General features: G+C 38.0%; 3 protein-coding genes and 1 long non-coding RNA gene across 4 annotated transcripts; 1 reads left to right on the top strand and 3 right to left on the bottom strand.

Annotated features, from left to right (window-relative positions):
- Window positions 1-905: 905 nt before the first annotated feature.
- On the bottom strand, window positions 906-2,372 carry LOC140010455 (uncharacterized). Its single transcript, XM_072057520.1, has one exon. It carries the CDS (start codon window positions 2,027-2,029, stop codon window positions 1,232-1,234), a length of 798 nt encoding a protein of 265 aa, XP_071913621.1. The 5' UTR covers window positions 2,030-2,372; the 3' UTR covers window positions 906-1,231.
- A 1,660-nt stretch (window positions 2,373-4,032) lies between these two features.
- On the bottom strand, window positions 4,033-6,957 carry LOC113701290 (ferredoxin--NADP reductase, leaf-type isozyme, chloroplastic). The gene is made up of 9 exons (XM_027221877.2): window positions 6,663-6,957; window positions 6,327-6,561; window positions 6,054-6,187; window positions 5,740-5,818; window positions 5,490-5,581; window positions 5,302-5,379; window positions 4,792-4,854; window positions 4,410-4,644; window positions 4,033-4,332 (listed from the first exon to the last, which is right to left on the bottom strand). The coding sequence occupies exons 1-9, from the start codon at window positions 6,768-6,770 to the stop codon at window positions 4,265-4,267; spliced, it is 1,092 nt and encodes a 363-aa protein (XP_027077678.2). The 5' UTR covers window positions 6,771-6,957; the 3' UTR covers window positions 4,033-4,264.
- A 1,308-nt stretch (window positions 6,958-8,265) lies between these two features.
- Window positions 8,266-10,088, top strand: LOC113701819 (uncharacterized). Its single transcript, XR_003451014.2, has 2 exons — window positions 8,266-8,402; window positions 9,615-10,088. It is a non-coding gene; the product is annotated as an uncharacterized lncRNA (long non-coding RNA).
- Window positions 10,089-12,043: 1,955 nt separating this feature from the next.
- On the bottom strand, window positions 12,044-14,673 carry LOC113701818 (uncharacterized). The gene has a single exon (XM_027222639.2). It carries the CDS (start codon window positions 14,337-14,339, stop codon window positions 12,360-12,362), a length of 1,980 nt encoding a protein of 659 aa, XP_027078440.2. The 5' UTR covers window positions 14,340-14,673; the 3' UTR covers window positions 12,044-12,359.
- Window positions 14,674-24,032: the final 9,359 nt, after the last annotated feature.

Below are 24,032 nucleotides of genomic sequence, written 5' to 3'. Positions count from 1 at the left end.
GGATCAGAAAGAAAACAATACCACAAGAAACTCATTTTTGCCCATATAGGATCCTAGCCTAGAATTGCTTTCCAACCTCTGAAGTGATCAAGGGTACACAAACTCAATGGCACACGGCCAACATGCATCACTTATCACCATTCATATCCAAGTGATAGAAGAACTATCACTTCGATATTTGGACCCTACCAACACAAGTCATTAAAAATTGAGACAAGACAAACTCATTTGGCTAGTTACAATCACAAAAATGCATTCAGCTCCTTACATTTTTGTAGCCTAACAATTGTGCCCAACTTTATTTTGATTAATAAAAGATTGGAGATTTACAAAAAGAATTGAACGGGAGAAGAAAGCAAAGTTTCAAAAAACCAGCTCATTATGGAAGTGACCTAGAAGAACTAGACTATGACCAATCTCTTCTTCCGCTCTCCTTTGATCTTTTCTTTTTCTCCTGTACCACTACAAATGACATTTCATAAACTCATAGATTCAGGATTTGCTCCTTGCCTTAGGATTGTGAATCTCAGCTTCCCAAACCAAGTTGAAAAAACACACCCCCGAATATGTTGATTATGCCAAAAAATAAGAATAACAAATTTACCGATTTATTCCAACCAAATAAAGGTTTAAACTGAAATAATAATCTAGTCACCATAATCATCCATTGCACCAAGAGAAAAGGTCTAAATCCAAGTGCCAATAATCAAAGCATCTACGCAGACACAGGATGATCCAATGACAAACTTGGAAGTACCAGCTAATGCAAACTAATTAACTCCAATAAACATTAAGTAGAACAACATCAAAAGCACAACAATCGGGGAAGGAACCACCATCACAGCTCCTTACCAAAAGGACTTTTAAGTTGCACCAGTAAATATTGCAGCACAATATCTGCCAAATAGATAAATTAAGACATTTTATAGATTAATGTGAAAAAAAATCCAAATCTGCCATTAGGCCCATATTCAAGACATTATCAAAACTGAACCACCATTATATACTTTTATACCAATCCCAGAGAACATTCTCCTTCACAGAAACAACAGTGGATCGCCAAGCCAATCATAACAAAAGCTATTCCGCAAAATCACCATCATACGTATATAACCCACCAAAACATTAGCAAGCAAAAGGATGTCAAAAACTATTTAAAGAACGAAATTAATAACAGCAGAAAAGGATAACTCATAACTGCTACTATGATTGTTCCTCCTATTAAATTTCTTCATGCGGTGTTAGTGCATTCCCTTGCAAAGTGACCCGTCTCCCCGCAGTTGTAGCACTTGCTTCCACCAACAGTAAACCTCGAGTAACCGCCACCACTGCTACCTCCACCGCCACTGGTACAGTCCCTTGCCATATGCCCCTGCTCCCCACACCTAAAGCACGAACCACCACCACCACCACCAGCACCACCAACAACTCCACCACGACCTCCGCCACTGCGCGAACAATCCCTAGCCAAATGTCCATAATCGCCACATTTAAAACAGCCTCCCCCGCCGCCGCTGCCACCATTTCCAGCACTCCTATCACAATCCCTAGCCAAATGCCCAATCCTGCCGCAGGTATAACACTCTCCACCGCCGCCACCAGAGGAGGGCATCCTATCACAATCCCTAGCTAAATGCCCAGCCCTTCCACAATTATAACACTCCCCGCCGCCGCCGCCGCCGCCGCCGGCTCCGCGAAACCCATAACCATTCCCATTCCTCCTGTTATACCCGCCGTCGGAAAACCCATAGCCACCGCGGGTTCCGCCGCCGCCGCGGCCACCGCGGGAGGTATCAACAGGGGCTCCATTAGGGCCAGTGACATTAACGGCCTTGGTCTTATTGGCCTCTAATATGACCGAAAACTCGACAACCTGACCCTCCCTAAGGGTACGATAGCCGTCAGATCTGATCTCGGATTGATGAACGAAGAGATGCTCGCTGCTATCGTCGGGCTTGATGAAGCCGAAACCCTTGTCATCCCGAAACTTCACCACCACCCCCCTCGACCTAGTATTCTCCTCCGCCATTGAATTGCCGAACCCGAAAACAAAGAAAGACAAAAAAAAAAAAAAAGAGCCCTAGATGTTGGGGGCGAAATCTATATAGAAATAGCTTTTAGATTGAGAGAAGAAGACAGATTTAGGCAGATACGGCCGGTAGTAATTTATAGAGGGGACAACCCTAATAAGCTATTGGGCGCCTTTAGAGTTGCTTAAGCGAGGAGTATGGTATTTACTCAATACCACTCCACTAGTGAATGGGCTCTCGTTGCTTACTTGACTTAGGGCTGCAGCGCTCGCCGCCTTTCTCACATACTACTTTTTTTTTTTTTTCTTGGAAAAATTCCTTATAGACAGAAAGAAGGAAAAAACTTCTCCAGCGGATTTTATGGGTTTTTTTTTTTTGGTTGCTGGGCTTAAATTACACGCCGCCCCAGCAGAGTTTCATTTTGGTATCTAAAAGGAAGAGTAGAAGAGAGTTGGGGCAGAGTCAGTCAGAGGATGAATGCAAATTAAAATTTCTCCCTTGCAAATTGCATTATTGATTCAACCTGTCTTCTTCTAGAACTTGCATCCCAAATGGAAGCACTCATGCTTCAACGTATTATTTAATACAAAGTTAATTGCTTGATAAAACAAAAAATATCCTTAACAAAATCATCATGATTTCTTATCAAATTACTCCTTTGACCATTGTCAATGGCAGCATGTAAGCTATGTTTTCAGAACCGGACAGGATATCGACTCGGCCGAGGTCAGGGGTCAGGGGTCAATGGATTCGACCGGGGGTCGATAGGGGTCGAATCGGATGACGTTATAAATAAAAATTATTTAAAAATTAAATTATTGTATATAAAATATCCAATAACATATTGATATTAATAAAGGTATATTCATATATATTTGATGTTTCAAATATATTTAACAAGAAAATACAAAGAAATTAGAACAATCAAGTAACAATTTATATTATTTAATAAACATTAACAAGTTTAGAATTAAAATTATGGATTTAATTGAAAAATAACATCAAATTTTAGGACAATATTTATAAAATATGAAATATTTGAGGTATATTAATAAGTTTTCACAATTTAGGGGGCCAAAACATAATATTAAAAAAGTTTGAACTTTTTTTACAAAAGCTCCTGTTGGACCGGTTTTTTCGGTTTTGTACCGGTCAAACCGGGGCAAACCCGGTTTTTGACCGGAGTTGACCGGATCTTGAATCTCCCGGTTCTGATGACCAACTCGGACCGAACACTTGGCCGGTTCTTAGTTCAATCGATCGGACCGGCCGATCCGGTCCGAGTTTGAAAACACAGCATGTAAGTATCTGTCAAAGTTTTTTTTTTTTTCATTTTCTCTCGACAGAGGAATTTATTAAAAAGGAAAAGACAATAATAATATAATTTGATTCAAAACTCGGTTTCATTTTATAACTTGACTCCAAATTCAACCCTTATTTTAAAAGGACAACCAAATTATTGATTATTCTAATAAAGAGAAGTTGCCGTTTTGTCTAGTCAGTTGGGAGACATTTATTATTCCCTCAGGCCCACAACAAGAATTTCTAATTCAACCCTCAAAATTAGAAACTTCGTCGTGGCCCCCAAAATTACCACTCAAATTTGGTAAAAGAAATTGACCCAAAAACCGAGTTGATGTTAAGGCTCATCTGGAACAAAAAAGTTTTCAAATTTATGGAGGGTTTATTTTGGACTAATTCGCTTTCAAGGACTGAATCAACAACACTTCGATCTACAAATTTTTCAAACAGTTTTTTTTTTTATTTACGAAAACATATTTAAGGTAGAAATTGGCTCTAAAATTAGAGCCACTTCGAAATTTTTGGATTTTTTTCAAATAAAATTTAATAAAACTATAATATTATTCTTTTAGTTAAAATATAAATCCGTGCCACACCCACCCGCCCTAAAACACTACTAATTCTGTGTTCATCTACAGTTACTACAACCACAAAAAAAAAAAAAAAATGAGCATAATTTATCAAGAAACAAAAAAAAACCTGTGGAAAGGGATTCCAGTTTCGTATCGGTCACGATCCGGCCCTCAAAGCTTTAGATCTTCAGAGAGTCAACAGCAGTACAAGGAGTTGAAAATCGAGAATCAAAAGAAGAAAGTATAGGAGGAAACAAAAAATATTACCGAAAGAAAGTTACCCTATGTACATGAAGGCAGAGAAAATCACATAATAATGGACATGTATTTATTTCAATTTTTTGTACAAGAAAGCAAAAATTAGTAGACTTCCACGCTCCATTGCTCGCCCTTCTTCAACTGCTTTTTATACTCAGCCCAATCGATCCCTGAAAGAAAGCAAAGTTCAGCACCGGGAAGGAAGAAAAAGACTACCGAAATATATATGATGTCGACACAATCTCACCATCTTTAGCAGCCAATGACGCCATAATGTCATCGATTCCCTTCTCCATGCCTTTGAGCCCGCACATGTACACAAAGGTGTTGTCTTTCTTGAGCAATTCCCACAACTCCTCTGCATACTGAGCCATCCTGGTTTGGATATACATCTTCTCACCTCTCTCATTGGTTTGCTCTCTGCTCACTGCAAAGTCTAGTCGAAAGTTGTCTGGATGCTTTTCCTTCATCTTCTCGAATTCCTGGCGCAATCATTCCCAAAAAAAGAGAATGTCCTCAACTAATACTACTACAAAATAACAAGCAGCGTTCTTGCTGGCTGCACCTTGCACTGATCGAGGAGGAGTGTTAAATTGTCACAAAGAAATACTTGCTACTGAAATTTTTACCTCTTTGTAGAGCAATGAGCTGCTGGTGGGAACACCCAAGAAAAGCCATGCCAATCCGTTGAACTGCATTATTCACAGACATTACAAGTGTTTGTAATACCTACTAGTATTTCAGACGGAAATGTTGGCTAGTCCAGGACACAAAGATACAACTAGTTTCTCTAAAAGCTGCTGCTAGCTCTAAAAGCTGCTGACAAAACTGTGAAATATACACCAGATAAACATCATCATCATGTAAGCGTTGAAATGGTCATTCCCCATTCAACTACTAAGCTCAACCTTTTGCTTCCCATCCCTATGGAAACAAAAAACAAGATATTCGACGACACAAAAACAAGATACACTTGAGATAGCTGGAACCAAACAAGACATTTCTCTTCTTTTTCTTTTTTTTTCAACAAACGAAACAAGACTTTTCCGTTTCTTCCCTGACGAGTGATGACACCTCTCCTATGCAATTTTTTTCAAGGGATCTTCGAAGACTCGCGAATACTGGCAATAACAATTTACCTTGTAATCGTCGTGCTTCTCAAAGAACATTTTCCATAAGAATCCACGGAAAGGAGCAATTCCTGTTCCAGTGGCAAGCTGCAAGAATGCATTCGAATCATAAAAGTGCTCATCTATTGGATGGCTGAAATATACACATCGTGATGAAGCAAATGATAACGCAATGTATAACGTGACACATTTCGTACCATAACAACGGTAGCATTTGGATCTTTTGGCATTAGCATTTCTTTCCCGACAGGTCCAGTGATTTTTACTTCAGCTCCAGGTTTCAGATCACCTGATGCAAAGCAACAATCCAAGTTCCACACAAGGACAAGGACAATTACAAGCTACTTCTACATTCTTCTAGAACCTCGTTGAAATTATGCACAACAGTTTTTTTTTCTTTTACTAATGTTATGAAATAATATACATCAGGGAATTCTGAGTTCTTACACAAGAAGTTTGAGCAAACTCCTTTAACAATTTCCCCTTGGTCATTTGTATAGACGAGCCGCTTGACACAGAGAGATACCTATATAAAGGATTAAGGTACGACTGTTTCAATAGCATAAAATAGGAACACCATTGTTAACAAGGAGGAGAACATATATAAGCACGGTGCTATCTGCTAAATTGCTCAGATTGCAATCAAAACCTAGACTCAGGTCATCTCTGCATTATAATTTCAGGCATCTGCTCGTAATCGTGCCTCAAAAAGTAGCGAGCGTAAATACAACAAACATGACTACAGTTCCACAAACACATACAGTTTTGGAATCCCCGAAGTCACCAAGAGCACTGCTACCAATTGAGTACAACCTCAGCTTGTGAGGCTTTCCATTCTTGTCAACTCCATCTGCTATAACCCCAATTGACTGACCTTCCCTGTAAGGGAGTTCCCCTGATCAATCCAATATGATGATCAGGTAAAGTGGACTAAAATATACAATTTAAAATCAAAAGCTGATGCAATTCCAATGTAGCCATCAAATAAATACTAAAACTGACTGACGAGGCAAGAAGCATCTTAAGATATATACCCTCAGTGGTGAAGACCATGTGCCAAGTCTCTCCAGGCGCATCATCACCAGTGATCTTAGTGTTAAGGAGGCATCTGCCAATATATGGATCCTTTGGTCTGTACTTGTTTGTCACAACACCTTCTTCCTGTTTCTTGGAAACCTTCTGTACTTTCGCAGGGGCCTCAGTGGTGACCTGAGCTCTGATTGAAACCAATTTCCTGCCTATAGACACATTTCTATAGTACAGAGGAACCTGCGCAGATAGATAATGTAACCCGCATTAGACAAAATTGATTCTTTCAGGAGAATCAAATGTTAAGAATGGCAAGAAAAGGGAAAGGCAAACGCAGAAACCTTAACGAAATTGATTCTTTCTGGTGAGATAATTGATGTTTTGGATGAAAGAGAAGCAGAAGTTTTGGAGGATGGAAGTGACACTGCAGCAGTGACTGCAGTAGCCATGATGATTAGAGTACCAAAAAAAAAAAAAAAAGATGGAGAAGAAAATAAGCGAGAAGTGAAGTGGTAGTATAAAGAAGACAGCAAAGTAAAGATTATGTTTTGACGAAGAAGGGGGTGCAAAAGGAAGAAGTGGGATGCAAGCCTGTATTGAGATTATGGATTGGGTGGATGTGGTTTGAAAGGCTATGCAGTGGCTGGCATTGAGGATAAGCAATATAGTAAATGTATGACTCTAAAATCTTAACCTCATTGATTCTGTATATTGCAGTCTCAATCTGTCGCCAAAAGGTTGGTTGTAATATTTTGTTTTTCTTGATTCCATGGGCAAAAAGATCTCAGTTGTGAATGGTCACATGAGGGCGCTAAAGTAACAGAAATCATGCAATATCGGTCTTTGGAAATGCTATCCTAAATTGAATTTTTTAATTTTCTATCCAGACATGTTATATATAATGTCATTTTGTCCCTTTCCTGGAAAGGAGAGAACGTATAGACACTCAGTTCGATATATTTCTTTATCTCCCCATGAATCGTATGCTTGTTACAATAAGGACAGGATTTTTTTTTTTTAATTCTAATTGATTGGACATATTGCCCCGATTCTTTTGAGTAATATATCTGAGACTCAATGTGTTTGAATAGAAATATTATTTAAAATAATGATCGTGAGTAATTATTTAGAATAATTTAGCAAGCGAAATATTATATAAGATAATTCAGCAATCCAAACACACTCACAATCAGTACATTCTAAAATCACCGTGAGTAATTAGGGAAATTTATCTGGAATTGTAAAGAAAGTTGATAATTTTGACAGAGACCAGAGATAGCGGAGCTGCAAAGCGCCATTGTTCAGTATTTTTCCAGTAGGAATTGTAGTTTTTAAAGGAAAAATTGTTAATACCTTTTTGAATTATCTTTCTATCTTATATACATCAAATCGTTATAATATATTTTTCTATAAAATTCTAAAGAATAGCAATTCAAATGAGAAATTTCACATTTTTCACACAATGACTTGGTGCTAAGTGGTAGCTCATGGAAAATTAGCTGGTGGATACTTTACCAAATGACTTGTTTTATATTTTTATCTCTCTGGTATCTAAAATTCACGCGTGCTCGTATAAAATTTGGGAAATTTTTGCTTTAAAATAAATTATCTTGAATTCCACCTTTAAAAAAAATTATACATATTTAACTAGGGCCGTAAACAAATGAAGTTAAATGAACTTTTAAGACATCAAACTTGATTTGAACATTTGGACTTGAGTTCAAATTTGAGTCTAAATTTTGTATGAATTTAAAATTTAAGATAGAGTTCGATTTGATGGGCTCAATTTCAATTTGAAAGCTCAAAATATTATTTTATTTTTATTAGCTTTATAGTAAACTATTAATTAATTTCTAAATAAAAATATAAAAAACTAGTGGCATACTAGCAAAACAAATTCGAATTAAACCTTGACGAATCGATCCCAAACAGTATTACAGAGGGCTCAAATTCTTACTGCCGTCTTTTCCACCACAAGCTCCAAGTTCCTAGGTCCGAACTAACTTGCAGCATACTCCGTCGTTCAATCTCAACAGGCACCCGCCACCTCCGGCTGGGCTGGAATATCAATCATCTCACATGTGAGTGCCTTTTTAGTTTATTTGCTCTTTGGGGCTAAGCTGGTATTTCGAATCCCTGGTAAAAGTTGATGTTAATGGCTTGTTTGATTGGGACGAGTTTCTCTTGAGCTGTTCCGGAGGGGGAAGGCGTAGAACAATTACAAGAGTCTAGATGGTTTTTTCTTTTTGTGAGATTCATTGATTTGTAAATGAGGGTATAATAATTACGTAACTAGTAATGCAACAGCTCATAAATTAGAAAAATTTATTTGTAGAAAACAAAAAATTATTGACTTTTAATCTTATTCAGATGTTTAATAAAACTAATGATATATGTTGTATATATAGTTGTTGCTATAGCAATTTATGACTGTGGTTTTTGATTGAAAGGGCAGATGATGAATAGTTTCTTCTCTTTCGGTTTTTTATGTGGTCTTGTAAATGGGGGGTTTGGGAGAGGGAGTGTAGGTTCGATCTCTCTCACTTGCACCATTGAAAAAAAAAAATGTGGTCTTGTAAATTATATAAAATTGGAAATTTTTGTTTAAAATTAAGACCTCCAATGCATAAATATTTCATAGTCTGCAATTATTCCTTTCTTCATGGATGAGTTTGGCACGCATTTCCTTTTCTGTTTATGATACATCCGGAAACAGAATTCTTATCCGTATTTTCATCCATTTTCTAATGCTCTCTTTGGTTATATATTATTATACATACTGGTTCACTCCTGTCCTAACTTATAGTGTAAGAGTACTAGTGTCTATTGTTTTCAGCAGGATTTGTCCAGTTTATGCTTTTCTTGTTGTCATAAGGTGACCAAACAATTATCTTGAGATAAACTTGTAGATAAAATTCAAATTACGGTTGATACGGTACAGATGAGAGTCAGGGTTATAAAATTATCTAGCAGCAGTTGTAACCAGTTACTGTCAATGTTTGTTTAGCCTAAAGCTTAACTATTTTAAGCAATTTCTTTTTAGTTGGTTTAGTGAATCAGTAATTCAATTGTTAATACAGTCAAGTGATGATTTCCTGCAATAAAGTTTAGCTTATAGCTACATATGTAGTTGACTCAGCCTGTTAGTTTAGCCAAGAATTTGATTTACCAACTAAATAGTGAAACTTAGTTTAGCATCAGTTTTAGTTGGTCTTAAGAACAGGTTTTTTTTCTTTTTTAGTTTATCTTCTCCTACGAATTCATGTTTTAACTTGTATCTGCATGTCTTGAAGGGAAAAATGAAAAACTGAATAAAGAATTAAAAGGAAGAAGAGGACAATGATGATGGCAACATTGAAGGGAGGAAAGAAAGGATTTCTACATGCACTGTCAATTTGATTAAAATGCTTCCTGGATAATCTCCAACCTGATTTCATCGCATGATCCAACTCACAGCCCATAATCAAACCAAGAAATTGGCTACAAAAGAATCTTTGGATTGCCAGCTTATGCACGGAATGCCAACACATGATAAGTTACAATTAGAATGCTGTTTCTTCTTCAAGATCCTTATTCATCAGAGTTCCTACTTCTGACTGCCAAGGTAAAGTCAGCGGCTTGTACGATTTCCTTGATATCTAGCTCCCTAGACTAGCATATTTAAGTCCTGGAACTCAATTCTACTATTCTGGTAGTTCCTCGCATACCTTTTGTTGACAGATTAGTTATTACTAAATTGGTTTAATCTATTTTACAGCATTATAGAATATTTTGTGGGGATAGGGTTGTGAAACATCACCTTCTGTTTCATTGATAGAACTACCGAGGACAACTAATTGTTAGGTATCTTACCTCCAGTACTACTCATGCATTACAAGTGCAACTGCTCTTGCTCATCGAGTATGTTCAAGTTTTGATCTCCCTAGGTACTGCCTGCTTGAGATTAACCGCTATTATATTCTTCTAAAGAACTAACGAGGTTTCTGTATCATAATGTTGGAGAATGATACTTTCATGTCTGATTAACAACAAAAAACAAACTAATGGAACTCAACTGTCTACATTTCTCTGTGCCTGTGCTAATGCAGACACATGAGATTGCTTCAGATTCATGCCTGTTAGCACTGAAACCTCTTTTCCTGCAATTCTTTTCTGGGGAATGATGGGCCTTGTCTGAAAGGGACAAGTGAGCTGTCATTCTCTTAACACAAAGTAACAGGGGAGCTCCTGTTACCCCTCTTTTTTTTTTTTTCCCTTGGTAAGAGAAGAGCATATGTTAAATTCAAACTAAGTTATGGGTCCAGAATGGGAGAAGCAAGTTCCCCTGATGTCTTCTAGTACTAATCTAACTAAACAAAAGTCCTATCTTGCTGAGCACCCAGCTTTGCTAAATGATCTGCACAATGATTTGCTTCTCTGTAAAGATGCCTAAGAGTGACTCTTGGCAGTTCAGAGATCAAGAACCTGCAGTCAGAAATAATGGAAGCCTATTCATGAGAGGAGATATCATATCAGCAGATTCTATTAGTTGTAAAGCAGTAGTAGCATCAAGTTCTAGTTCAACATTTTGCAAATTAAGAGATGAAGCTAGGGATAAGCCATCCCTTTATTCCCCAGAGTTCAGCTAGAACATTTGTAGCGTGCCCTAGATTTCTGCTAAAGCCAGCTATGCAGTGGCCTAAGTGGTCCCTACTCAGACCTCCAGCTCCGGCTGGACCTGGATTGCCAGCTGAGGAGCCATCAGTATGGTGCCTCTCTTTGATTAGGTGTTTTAAGTAGCCAGACAAGTAGTAAAGCTTTCGTGATGGTGACAGAGATGGAAAAATACTCCATGTGTGGTGAATCGAATTGCTTGTGTATCAATGCCATTTTACATCGTGGAGGTTCATTTTACAAAAATGGGGTATAATGTGAAGTAGTTGAGTGAAGTGACAAACAGTTGTTATTGGTCCTCCCCTGCTAGTTGCCTCTTCCCTCGAAGCCAACCCCATACCCTTCATTTCATTGAGTTTTTCGCCTTGTTCTTTATCTGCAACCTGAATAATCTAGTGAATAACAGACGCTTTGAAATGTCAGGCCCTGAAGAACTTGTATTCCAACATAATATGAGGGTCAATGCACTAAAATTTGGTGCAGAAGTCGTGATCCGTGGGAAGAATATACCATATAGTTGTGGTTGGAGTTTGAGAGAATTAGGTAAATGTTTTGCCAACGTGCATTTGATAACTGAGCATGTTGCGGCCACAACTCGTTATACAAGTCAGATTGAACAAGTCCACCTAAAAGTTTTCAGTCAACAAATTAGCGATCATATTCTGCCTCTTTTTATGTTTCTCAGACAGTATATTGTTATTATTCCACACGACAAAAAGAAAATCAACGAAGATCGTGCTCAACTGTTACGTGGTGGTACCCTGCAATTGAACAGCTGCTCTGACTATTCATTTTGTACGCAAAAAGAATCTCAAGTTCACAAGTCTGCTTCTCGTCCCCTGAATTTGTTTGTGTCAAGACTCAGCCCACTACGACGGGGTTTGAAACAGGGCCTTTACATTTACCTTATCAATTCCAGTAGAGCCATCATGAGTCTCTCTATCATTATAAAGTCCTCGTTTCCAGTTTGTCACACGAGAAACTGGGGAAATGAACATCTTTTTCTTGGTTCCTCAAAAAAAAAAAAAAAAAAAAAACCTCTTTTTCTTGGCAAAGAAGGGCTAAAAGATAACAACAAAAAATCTGCCAAGTTGGCAAATCATAACCTCAACCAAACTAAAGAATATCTCCAAGTAATGCTTAACACTGTATCTTGGAGGTAATATTACATCTCAAAAATGAGATACAGAACAAGACATGGAAACCAAAAACCAAAATTAAAAAAGAAGAAGAAGAATGACAAGGCAAATAAAGATATTGCCTAAAGAAGTACAATAAGAAGTAAGAGGTAATCTTATGTACACTCCACAAAAATAAGAAATAGAATTCCATTACATGAATTCTTAATTTAAAGAAGATACAAATTGTGCACATTGACATGGAACCTAATGGAATCCTCTTGAGCCTCTGGATTGATATAGCTCCAACCTACCTTTGGCTTCTTGCAACACTCTCTCTATATAGTCATCTTGGTTCAGGTATGCCTGCTTGGATGCCCACTCGAGCACTGTAAGCACCTCAGCCTGGGCAAGTTCTTCATGGTCTGGGACGTGTAATGCAATGTAGGACAGAAGTTCCAATGCATAAATCTGAACATGTTCGCCAAAGTAGACGAGTTGGATTAGGTGCTTTACCCCTCCTGCGCTTATTATAGCCTTGGAGTGATCCAGGTGCAAGTAGTTATCCGTGCAAGCAAACTTTCTCAAGGCAATGCAAGCTTCCCTGGAGATATCAGCTTCGCTTTCATCAAGCAGCTTTACTAATGGGGATATCATTCTTGTTTCTGTTGCCCGAAAAGTCCTAGCCAAATTCCCAATAGACTTGATGCAGGGAATGAGCAGGTCTGAATCAGCCTTCTCGATAATTATCAGCAATTGATCAATGACAGCTTTGCAGGCAGGTGAATTAGGCTTGAATGCTGCTCTTCTCAGTTCTGCGTCCAGCTCGGCTACGGCGGTAATCTCCGTCAATGCCATCGCAGAATTGTACTGGACCTCTTCAGAGCCTTTCTCTACGAGGATTGCAAAGCACAATAGAGCTCTTGATTCAGTGATGCTGCGGCAAATGGGAGAATTACGCTTGGCAAGTTGCCAGAGTGCCCTCGCAGCCATTGCCTTCATATAAGCCTTAGTATCAGGGTCCTCCAACTCCCTCCCTTTATTATTCACCCCGGGCAGAGAAACGCTTGACTGATGATGATGATGATTCACATGATTCTGCTTCACAGTCCCATTCCCATTGCTCTTGGCAAGATTCGTCTGGTTTGCTCCGTCGCTCGGCTTTTGCTGGTGTTGTTTAAGCTGATCCTTCATAGCCATGGTAGTAGTAACCACACTATGCATCTGATAGGGTTGTCTATCCCCCAGAGGGTGCGGAAGCCTGCTCTTTTCATCATCCTCAACCTGCTTATGGGCAACATTATTAGCAGCATACGAGTTATTGTTACTCGCCAAAACAACTTGATGGATCGAAGTAGCCTTGCTAACAATTGCATACTTGCTATGTTCTTGCACGGTCTCAAACGCAAGATGGCTCACAAGCAACCTTATGATATTATTTTGGGCGAAAAGATCCTGGCAATCTGGGTGATGAGCTGCTAGCTCTGACACCGCCCAGGCCACCACCGCCTGAACTTTCATCGGGCCTTCTTTGAGGATTTTCGCAAACACCGAGCAAACACCAGCATGTATCATGTCTTTGACGCTTTCAGGGTCGCGTCCCAGAAGCCCAAGTGCTCTAGCAGCATTCTCCTGACCCTCGAGCTTCCCTTCTTTGACTAGCTTCAACAAGGGCCCTACCCCACCTTCCTCAATTATCAATTTCCCGTACCGGTCATTATCTCGAGCCAAAGAAACCAGTGAAGCCGCAGCATCCGATCGATCATCCAAGGATCCAGTAATCAAAATCGCGATCTGCTCCCAAATAAGGCACAAAATAGGCTCATTCGCGGCAATAGGCGGAAGCCCCAAGTACTCGTCACCCCTGTCCTCGGCCGGGGTGGAAACCCGGAGAAGCCAAGAAACATCACCAATCGAATTCTCAAGTTGAGAAGACATCTTCCTAACTGCGGCGGTGGGGATGATGGCGAAAACCCTTTTCACAAGACCATTCCCACGGCATTTCAACACAAGTGCAAGAGCTCTGTCCAGCGCCTGCTCCGTATCAATGATGATCCGCCTTGTTGGCCGCTCATAGAGTTCACTGCTAGAGCGTGCAGCTTGGCGTAGCAGCGTCGCCAGCTTCTCAGCTTTACCTTTCAACTCCGCACAGTCCTGCTTGAAAGAAGTAGCCTCGTCTGCCGCCTTGGTCACTTGGTCGGCCAATTGTATTGGTTTTGCAAGGATCTGCTTCACTATGTCCGCCATCTACGGCTTCTTTAGGCCCAGATCAGAAGTCAAACCTGCAAAACCCTGCCAAAAAAAAATACAGGAAAGAAAAGAAAGAAGAACCCGGGCCAGTACCCTAAATGGAAATGAACTTTCAAATCCCAGAAGAAGAAATGAATCAGGGAGTTGGACGAGATGCCACCACTATTATCTTTGAATGGGAGCTGGGATCCAAGAAGGAGAAGAATTCCAAGCAATCGAGGAGGTTTGGTGGACGGGTTTTACAAGGTCAAACGCGGCTTGGTTCGAGAATTGATGGGGAGGGTTTTACTTTTCTTCTCCATTTCCATGGGGGGTGGAGTAAGCCAATAAGGGCTATACTCTTAACGGACCAGAGAATGCTTATATATATTAGTCTACACGACTCTCTATTTCTTTCTTACTTGCTCCAATTTTTGGTCTGAAGAAGATTTTTTTTTGTACTAGACTAGACAAAGAAACAAGTAGTAATAATTTGTTTGTGAGCTTAGTTCTCTTATGCTATTTTTTAGAATTTTTATAATTTGATATGTGTTAAATAAAAAATAATAATTAAAAAATATATTTACAGAAATTTTTTTTTAAAAAAAATTTGCAATCCAAACATCAAGCCTAAAATTTGGCTTTACCAAAAATTAGCATTAATTTGTCAACTGATTGGCTGGCATCCTTAACGACCAGTTTGGGCCGCGTGGTCCACCATAAAAAGACAAAAGAAGGAAAGGAGTTGAAGCTGGATTTATTTATTTGGCCGCCGCAAATGAAAAGGGCAATTTGATGTTGTAGTAGTAATAGATACTTAATTAAAACTTCATTAAATTATCTTGTTAAATTTCTCATCCTTTAGATTGAGTGGTTTTGCTTTTCATTTATTTTAGAAAGATAAATGAAAGGCACTTTTGAGTAGCTTTGGTCTAATGTTTATTTAATAGGTTCTCCAACGCTAATCAAGAAATGCACAAAATCCTCTTCTTCTTCCTTTTTTTTTTTTTTTTTCTCTAAAGACTAAAGTAGATAGTATTAGTGATTGACTAAGACGTCATAATGACATTTCAACCAACTACTATAATATAATTTTATATTGTATCTAGAAATATGTATTATCATGTAGCAAGCATACGAATTCAAATTTGGAGGAAAACTATACGAATTCAGACCCTTTTTTTTCCTTAGCTCAAGACAACCAAATTATTAATTCTTGATTTTATAGAAGATTGAACGTTTTGGTGTACTAAAGACGAAGGAAACTTGGTGACCAATTCAAGAACTAAGAATTATTAAGCAGCCCAAATTGGGTCATCAAATTTGTAGAATTGGCTCAACTCCGCCAGCAGCATATACATTTGTGAGGAGGATTCTTAAAGGTGTTGGATGGTGGTGGTTGTGTATTTTCATTTTCATGGGTCCAACCTACTTCACTTGCCGGTACGCCGCACCACAATAATCCGCAACAAAAAAAAAAAGAACTAAAACATGATGTTTATGCAGGAGAAATTACAATATAATAAAAAATGAAACAGAGAGTAGCACAGAATGTGGGACAGAAGATCCGTTGCGACAATAACCTCTGCCCCAGCTTCAGCGTTCTCTCTTCTCTTGGTCTTGGGACGATGATGAACGTTACGTGATAGATACAGCAGCGGTATATTCTCCATTTTTGTAATATTGACTGGGCAAGTGATTCGTCCTCTCTATTGCACGAAGTTCCACCGGACGATCTTTCGTATTCTAATCATTTTTGCCCTTTCGCTGGGTACAACAGATGATCTCCCCATGCATTCCGTAGCTTCCAATGTAGCTTTCAAGAAACTAGGACCCCGTTTTTATTTTCAGGGGAACAAATTTTTATGATAAATTAATTTATCAGTTTCGACACACACAAGTGCCCTGCCAGCATTCATTTCGTTCGATCGTTCGTTCGTTCGTTCGTTAGAGAAGACAAGTTTTGCTTGTTAATTTTTTTGAGAAAGAATAATTAATTTAGAAAAAGTAATTAAATATTTTTAAAAAATGTAATAATAGTAGTGATTATGTATATTTATATGAGCAGAAATAGTAATTGAAGAGAGGGAGTGTAAGTAAGATGTTCCGAACCCCTTTCGCTTAAACACAAAAAAGAAAAGTTACTTACAAAAAAAAAAAAAAAAAAAGATTGCGTGTGTTTGCACATGCATGGATGGTATTGGGAACTATACCCACACAAAAAAAAAAAAAAAAGGAATCTGTCCATGTTGTCCTATTAATGATTTAGTTTTTAAACTTTTTACAACCTTAATTAATAACCAGTGAATTCCCTACATATTAAACAACCAATTCCTAATCTCCTATTCTATAGGATTAGCGGGTTGCAAATATAGCGACTGATGATAAAAGGGAATGCAACAAAAAAAAAAAAGAAATAATGTAATTATATTAATTAGTTAACTAATTAAAATCCAATTAGAATTTGGTTCACACTCAATCAATAAACGAGTTAAAATGAAATCAATTCTTGAGATTTAGTTGGAACCATTCATCTCGATTGTAACCTTCAGTTTAATCAACACGAGTATCTCTAAAGTAAATGGATAAATTCCCTAATCAACATCGTCCTTAATTAAGGAGTATTGACCACTCGTTATCAACGCCGACTAGGATTTTGGAAAGGCAACAATAACTTCCATCCACACGCTTCCTATATAGTATTTATAAGGCTTCTGGCGCTATCAATGGCGCGATGCAAGTCCCTGAACATCAAGGCCAGGCAGTCCCGCATCCAATTATGCATACTCCTAAGCAGTCACGTTCTGAAAAAGGCAAATGCTTTCAATTTCCTTCCCTGCCTCTTTATAATCCCCCATGAACATTTTTACTAGTCGAAAATCACAAAATGTAGGAAAGAGAAAGAAAATCGTATTTCTGTTTTCCTTTTTTGTAGCACAAACATACAATGTAGAAGTTTAGCAGGTGATTTCAATTCTAGCATACTACTACTATTAAGGTTCATCATGAGTTGCTTACAGATGTATGTTGGTGCGTATGCTGAATTTGGAGCTATTATCTCTTCTCCGGGGAAGGAAAATTCGCATTTCCAAATTAATCGAAAATCGTCTGAGAGAACATTTCTTTGATATAGTCGACAAAAAATCGGCTGGGATATTAAGCAATTTGATGAAGTCAGACATGGGGTGGTGCGATCTCTTTGAACTGATTTTCTTGATGCAGTTGCTGTCCGATGGTGAGGTTGCAGTCTGAGATCAAGGCTGCAGGCCCCGTGTGTCGATTTGTCAGTGGGGACGTTGGTCCAGTTCGATTGTCTCAGGAATTTGTTGAAGTTTGATCATTGATGTGGTCTTCCACTCTCGTGCACCTTCCAGTTGAACTATATTATGACTCTAATTGCCGCCGCCACGGTTTGAGTTTGACACTTTTTTTTTTTTTTTTTGAATTACAACAAACAAATAACAATTTAAAAGTATTCTTCTTTCCCCTTTTTACATACATTCTCGACTTTAGTAGCATTCATCAGACACAAATAATCTGTAAATAACTTAAAATTGGTATTTTTTTTTTCTTTCCACACAAACCCTTTATGCAGCAGGCTATCAGGTGTGTACCAATGCATGTATTGGCGTATGAGATGGGATAGAATGCCTTGCAGAACTGTGGAGATACTGTAGCGTACCAATGTCTGAAGCGCAATAGCATTCATCTCTTCTTTCTTTCTTTTTTTTTTTTTATCGACGCAAGGTAAGGAGTATCTCAATTTTATCAGACTAATTTTTCTGCATTTGTCCATCCCACTTCCAAGAATACACAAAACGGTAGGTAGGAGAAATGATTCGAACATGCAACCTTAGAATTTAAAGAGATTATCCTAAAACCATCCGAGCCAATCCAAGGGGCAGTAGCATTGATCTCTAATTGAAAACGCAACTTTTCAAGTTGTTTTACTTTTCTTTTGTGGTCCAGAGTGATTTTGGCTTCTGTGGTTTTATGGGACAAATTGGCGGTTGTGCTAATTATAATCATACCAAGTACAAATGCATTTCTTAGCTCGGGGACGTGTTTCCAAACACAAACATAGAAACATAACCTACTTTCAACAATATGTAATTTTAGAATAAAATTTTATGAATCCCACACATATTATTAAAAACGAGATACAATATGAGATTTGGATCGTACAATTTTATTTTATTTTTTTTGCCAAATCTTGGCCGTGAACGATCAGGAACTACAGCAACCACCGTTCCTGCACCTCTTCCAAATAAATGAGACCCAAAATACAGATCTGACCAAGTAATTCATGAAGCAGGCTAGGCGAAAGCTCCTCATCAAAGTGATTTGGGCAGCTGAACCACCAAATTATGACGAGTACGACTAGACGACTCATTAATACGTCTTTTACTGGTAGGCTCTAGCCTTTTGGCGATGGAAAAAGAAGGAAAACACATCCAACAACAATTAACGTTGTCCTGGGATGTTCAAATGGCACTGCATTATTTCCAGAGGCACATGTTTTTTGCAGTTGGTGAAGAGATTCTCGTCACAAGAAGCTTCCATGATAAATAAATATGGATGCTTTTTTCTGCAAATCTCTAACCATGCACGCTGGCTTTCGAGCGATGCTAATTTTGACACGTCATGAGCTAGGCGTCTTCGGCGTTTCCTAAATTAAATTTTGAGGAAAGTTGGAATTTTGTATCTTTCGTTCTTGTTCATTTGACACGTTTGATTCCTTAACCGCATGTGTCACAGGCGACAATCGGCCGTAAGAGATGCTCGTAGTAGTTGTATAAGCTATCAAACACCTTCCCAAAGAAAAATATATTTTATTATTGTAATCCAAACAAGGCCTGTGAGTTTTCCAGTAACGGTGGACAAGATAATCGAGAAATTGAAGTAGTACTACATCAGTTGGAGGGAAGATGGAATAGTAATTCTCCTCAATAATTATTGAGCAGAAACCACAGGCATGAATGCTGAAGGGACCATCCTGAGAGAACAGAATTAAAGAGAGTTGACATGCTGCTTTTCACAGGAAAAAGGATGTGCATTTCTAATAATAACATACTATACTACACAAAACAGTAGGGTTGGGAACTTATCAGATATATATATATATATATCTATATGATAGTAGCCAAAATTATTGAGAGACCAAAATGTGTGTGATCTGCTGATGCAGCAATGCTCGCTTGTTTCTGCAGCAGATTCCCTCCCCAAGGATGAGTGATGACAAGACTGTTAAAAAAGCCATCCAACTTTTAGAACAGCGCTTCATATGCAGACATGGATTTGGCTTGTTTCGGTGATGATGAAGTCTGAAACAGGGCTTGCTTCTGGCTCAGATACGGACGGAAAAATGAGAATGCAACACGTATCAGAGATTCTTTTCCATAAGAATGAGTTCTATCCCATTAAGCTAACCAACAAAAAAGGAAGATGGAGCTGTCGTACTGCGTAGGTTATAATTAATACTACTGTACTTTTCGTGTTCATGATTGCCGCCTCGTTAGTCACATGTTTTCCAGAGCCATCGTCCCTGAATGAATGAATAGCTGATATATATCTAAAAGAGAAGAAGACGGTGCAAACAAATTTATTATAACGAGGATTTCTTACAAATTGTGCTGCAGGATGGTCTGTTAAGTAACAAGCAGATGTCGAAAAACCATTCCCAATTTTCTCTTATTGTTATACTTCTTCCAATTTTTCGTTGAAACCCCATCATCGGTAGAAACTAGAGAGACGACAAACTACCACAATACAAAATATTTTATTGTATCATCGACTAATTCTTCCATTTTTTTGCCATGTGAAATCTGCTGTATGAGGGGTCGAGAGGGCCCTGTCTGTTGCCTGAAAGCCCATGACCAAAAACCAATCCAAGCACGGATGGCCGTGTAAAGAATTGCTGGCCGTGGCAGTGGCAGTGGCAGGGCGTCAATCAAAGAATCCTATAGTACTTCATTTCATTTGTCCTCTTTTGGGCTTCTCAATGGAGCTGAGCAGGTCCTCTTTGTTATGGCTTCATCTTCTTGTAGTTTAGCCTCCAGAAGAACTAATTCCAACAAGTATCAGCAGCAAACCCAGCATTAGTGTACCAGGAATCTACACCTCTCTTTGGATTGCGATGTGAGGTCAAGCTTCTGTTGTTGAATCATCAGTTGCTCTAAAAATGGATCAGGGCCACGTGATATGGACCTCACTTGAACAACCACCATGGCCATCACACTTGTTGCCAAATTATTGGCTCCAATAAGTACATATGACGGATTAAAAAATAATTCACATTTCACTTCTTTTTTTTTTTCTCTCGACCGATTTCAATTTTGTTTATACCTCAACTCAAAGTTGTGTAACATGATGTGATTGAGCACTTTTTTTGAACGAACATCTAGAAATGGACCTTCGAATGTAACTCTAAGGAGACTTCGAACCACAACGAACATATATCCAAATCTGTCAAAGCCAGTGGGAGTACGTATTTGGTTTGACGTTAGATAGACATGTGAATTACTAGTAGGAAGCCGATGATTTTCCCAAGTAGCACGAATTCTTGTTATATAAGTAATTCAAAAAACTGCAGACGAGGATCCTCGGATGTAAATTGTTCTTGTTATAATTTTATCTGAGACTATCATCATCGTATTTGATTAACTTTATGCTCCACTAGGAGGCATGGCTCCTTAATTTACACTGAGCTTAAACAACCATACAAATTTAAGGCAAACACTAGCGATCATACAAATAATTAAGTCGGCAGGGTATTGAATGGAGTACCAGATTTTCAGGCTTTGCGAGGAATCTATACTGTTGGGTTGTCACCAGACAAGTACAACCATCTCAAAAAGCTCTCAAGAAAGCAGAACATGATTGCGTGCATGGTTTTGTCTGGACAGTATAAACCGGGCAGCTTTATTCGCACAGACAAGACACAGATCACGTAGCTTCTTCGGGAATCATATATTGATTTAGAGATGAATTTATCTAGTAGTTTTTTGTTGCCCCACTTTCTCTGATACTGCCCCCCCTCAGTGCCACTGCTGTTTAGCAGTTGAGCCTCCATCTTTAAAAGGGAAACACATGCACATGCAACCATTTGAGAAACAGAAGGAAGAAGAGGTTCCAAACTTTTTCATGACCCTTTTTTGATCTTTTTCCGGTGAAATATCTTATCATTATTATGGCCTTTTTTGAGCAGCTCATTCTTGGCATTCCTTACCAGTAAGCAAGACTTTTGTCTGTTCTAGGCAGTTTGAGAATATACAAATTCAATCAACATCTGTTTCAAATCGGTGATGTCAAGGCACCATCTGTTTCTGTTTTCTGGCCCAACATGCAAGAAAAGCCCAGCAGAACGTTCACCAACAGGTGAGTCCATCTAAAATGTTGAACACTACCGAGTACGTTACGGGTATCCTTTGAACCCAATCCAACTCAACCCTCTGCAATGCTGCTTCCCATTCCAATGTCTCCTTGGACTTTTGATTGGACTTTTTCACAAAAAAAGTGAAAAACTACATATAATTACTGCGTTCCTTCCATTTTTCACCGGAGGAAAAATTGGCATGTGCTAATTTTTCCACTGGGATAGGTGAAGAACGTTGAAGTTATAAGTTACAGCCAAAATTTTCGGACAACTTTTTCCACAAGCCATCACGTCATCCCCCCAATGACACGTGGATTCTCGACATTCCTACTCAAAGGAAAGAAAAAAAATCCTCGATCAGTCGGTCGGTTGTCATTCCATTTGCTTCAAACTTGTCTTCCGCAATTTCCTTCCTTACAAGTTACAATACAAAACAAAAAGGGTGCATGGAAGATTTCGATCCGATGTTAACTTACGTGCACATTGATTGAATAATATGCGCAATTCTCCTTACTTCCAACTCCTCGTGTCCGATTCCATATTCTCATGTTTGTTAGTTTTATAGAGCAGTCGTTGACAGCTCCGGGATTCCGCCCTCAGAATTGATCTTCAAATGGCTTGAGTTTTCAAATCCGTTGTTTTCTGGTGGTAGCTTGATTATTTTGACTTGGAGCCCTCCATGTCAAATGATTTGAAGGCCTGCCGCCTTGCTGCATATTCAGCGATGGCCGACTCTGAATTGTCATTCATAGCATAAGGGCGCGAGGTATTTCTGTAAGTAGGACCAAAGAGATCTTCAGTTCACTTGATTCTCTCGCTGATGTGTTCTTTCTCGCAACGGATCTTCTGCCTCACACCCTGTGCCACTCTCTGTCCTACTACAGTAGCTTCAAATAAGTAATATATAATAGAAAATTAAAAAGTACAGCAGAAAATTTATAAAAAATCTCATTTTTTATGCATTTTGGTTTTTTGAATTTGTTAAATATTGTGTATTACTCAATTAATAGTTATCGGATGTTAAGAAAATAAAAAAGAACTAAAATATAACGTTTATATAGAAGAAATAGCAATATAATAAAGAATGGGACAGAGAATGGCACAGGATGTTTGACAGAAGATCCGTTGCAGTTCTTTGTACTTCTTTGCTGGAATGTGGAATGTGGAATGTTTCTTTTATGGGATAATTTCAGAAACCTCCCTTGAGGTTTTTAACAATTTTATTTAGCTCCCTTGAGGTTTTTAAAATTGCATATACCTCCCTTATCATTTAAAATGATAATACTACCCTTAAACATTTTAATAAAATTCCCTTGTTTGGTATACTTATACTTAGAATGACTTTTAAAATTATTTTTTTTATTATTTTTGCTTCTTCTTCCTTTTTATTTTAATTTTTTGCCAATAAAAATGTAGAACTATCACTATTACCTCTAGTTTCTATTATAACCAAATGTCGAATTACTGGTTTTTTTTATGAGTTAACTTTATATGTAATCCAATATTTTTTCCTAGTATTTGTTTCTATTTTTGGTATTAAAATTAACAATAAATCAAAAAGTAAATTATGATAATTCTGCTACTCGAAAAATTCATAAACTCTAAATCAATTATTTCAATATTTTCTTTTCTATCTTGTAAATCAATAAAATACCATCAAAAAGTATCCTATCATAGTGATAAAATTATTATTATAGTTGTGTATCAAATAGTATGTGTGGATATGAAAACTTTGGCGCCTTTTTTCTTATAATTACACTAGATAATCTTATAATTGTATAGAAAAATAAATTAGAACTCATTACACAAGGGTATTTTTGGATATTCATTTAAAATTTTGATCAAGTCATATATTATTTTAAGGTTATATTATTAAAACTATCAAATCAAGGGAGGTAAGTATAATTTTTTAAATCTCAGAATAGCTCAGTGAAATTATCAGAAACATCAGGGGAGGTTTCTCAAATTATCCCTTCTTTTATTCTTAGGGTCCCGGTGGACTTTTAGAGCTCCTCCTCACAGTCTTTCCCTTATACGTGGCATAAGCTGGACGGTTAACCATGCAAATTCAAATGAATTACCACTAAATTGACTCGATTCTTGCGTCCTCATCTAAAATCTCTCTCCCTCCGCATACTGCTATTACTTGATCCTTTGTCGTTCTCCACTTGTTAGTTAAAGAAATGGCTAATCATGTACCATAATTCTAAAGCTGACTATAATGACGATATAAAATTACCCCCAAATGGGTCCCTGTATCTCTATCACCCTCTAATGTTAAAATGTCACTGAAGACAAATACTATTCTCTGTGGAGAAAACGAGTGATTCTCTTCT

The sequence above is a fragment of the Coffea arabica genome, chromosome 7c (assembly GCF_036785885.1).
Source record: "Coffea arabica cultivar ET-39 chromosome 7c, Coffea Arabica ET-39 HiFi, whole genome shotgun sequence".
Classification (NCBI taxonomy): domain Eukaryota; kingdom Viridiplantae; phylum Streptophyta; class Magnoliopsida; order Gentianales; family Rubiaceae; genus Coffea; species Coffea arabica.
This window is presented reverse-complemented; position numbering and strand designations above follow the sequence as displayed.

What these genes read in the sequence shown, in the direction of transcription:
- LOC113701290 (XM_027221877.2), bottom strand. Translation starts at nt 6,770, where the DNA reads ATGGCTACTGCAGTCACTGCTGCAGTGTCACTTCCATCCTCCAAAACT. An exon ending in ACTTCGGGGATTCCAAAACT is followed by an intron (nt 5,819 to 6,053) that starts GTATGTGTTTGT and finishes TCCTTTATATAG; the next exon opens with GTATCTCTCTGTGTCAAGCG. An exon ending in CAAATGCTACCGTTGTTATG is followed by an intron (nt 5,380 to 5,489) that starts GTACGAAATGTG and finishes GCATTCTTGCAG; the next exon opens with CTTGCCACTGGAACAGGAAT.
- LOC113701818 (XM_027222639.2), bottom strand. Translation starts at nt 14,339, where the DNA reads ATGGCGGACATAGTGAAGCAGATCCTTGCAAAACCAATACAATTGGCC.
- LOC140010455 (XM_072057520.1), bottom strand. Translation starts at nt 2,029, where the DNA reads ATGGCGGAGGAGAATACTAGGTCGAGGGGGGTGGTGGTGAAGTTTCGG.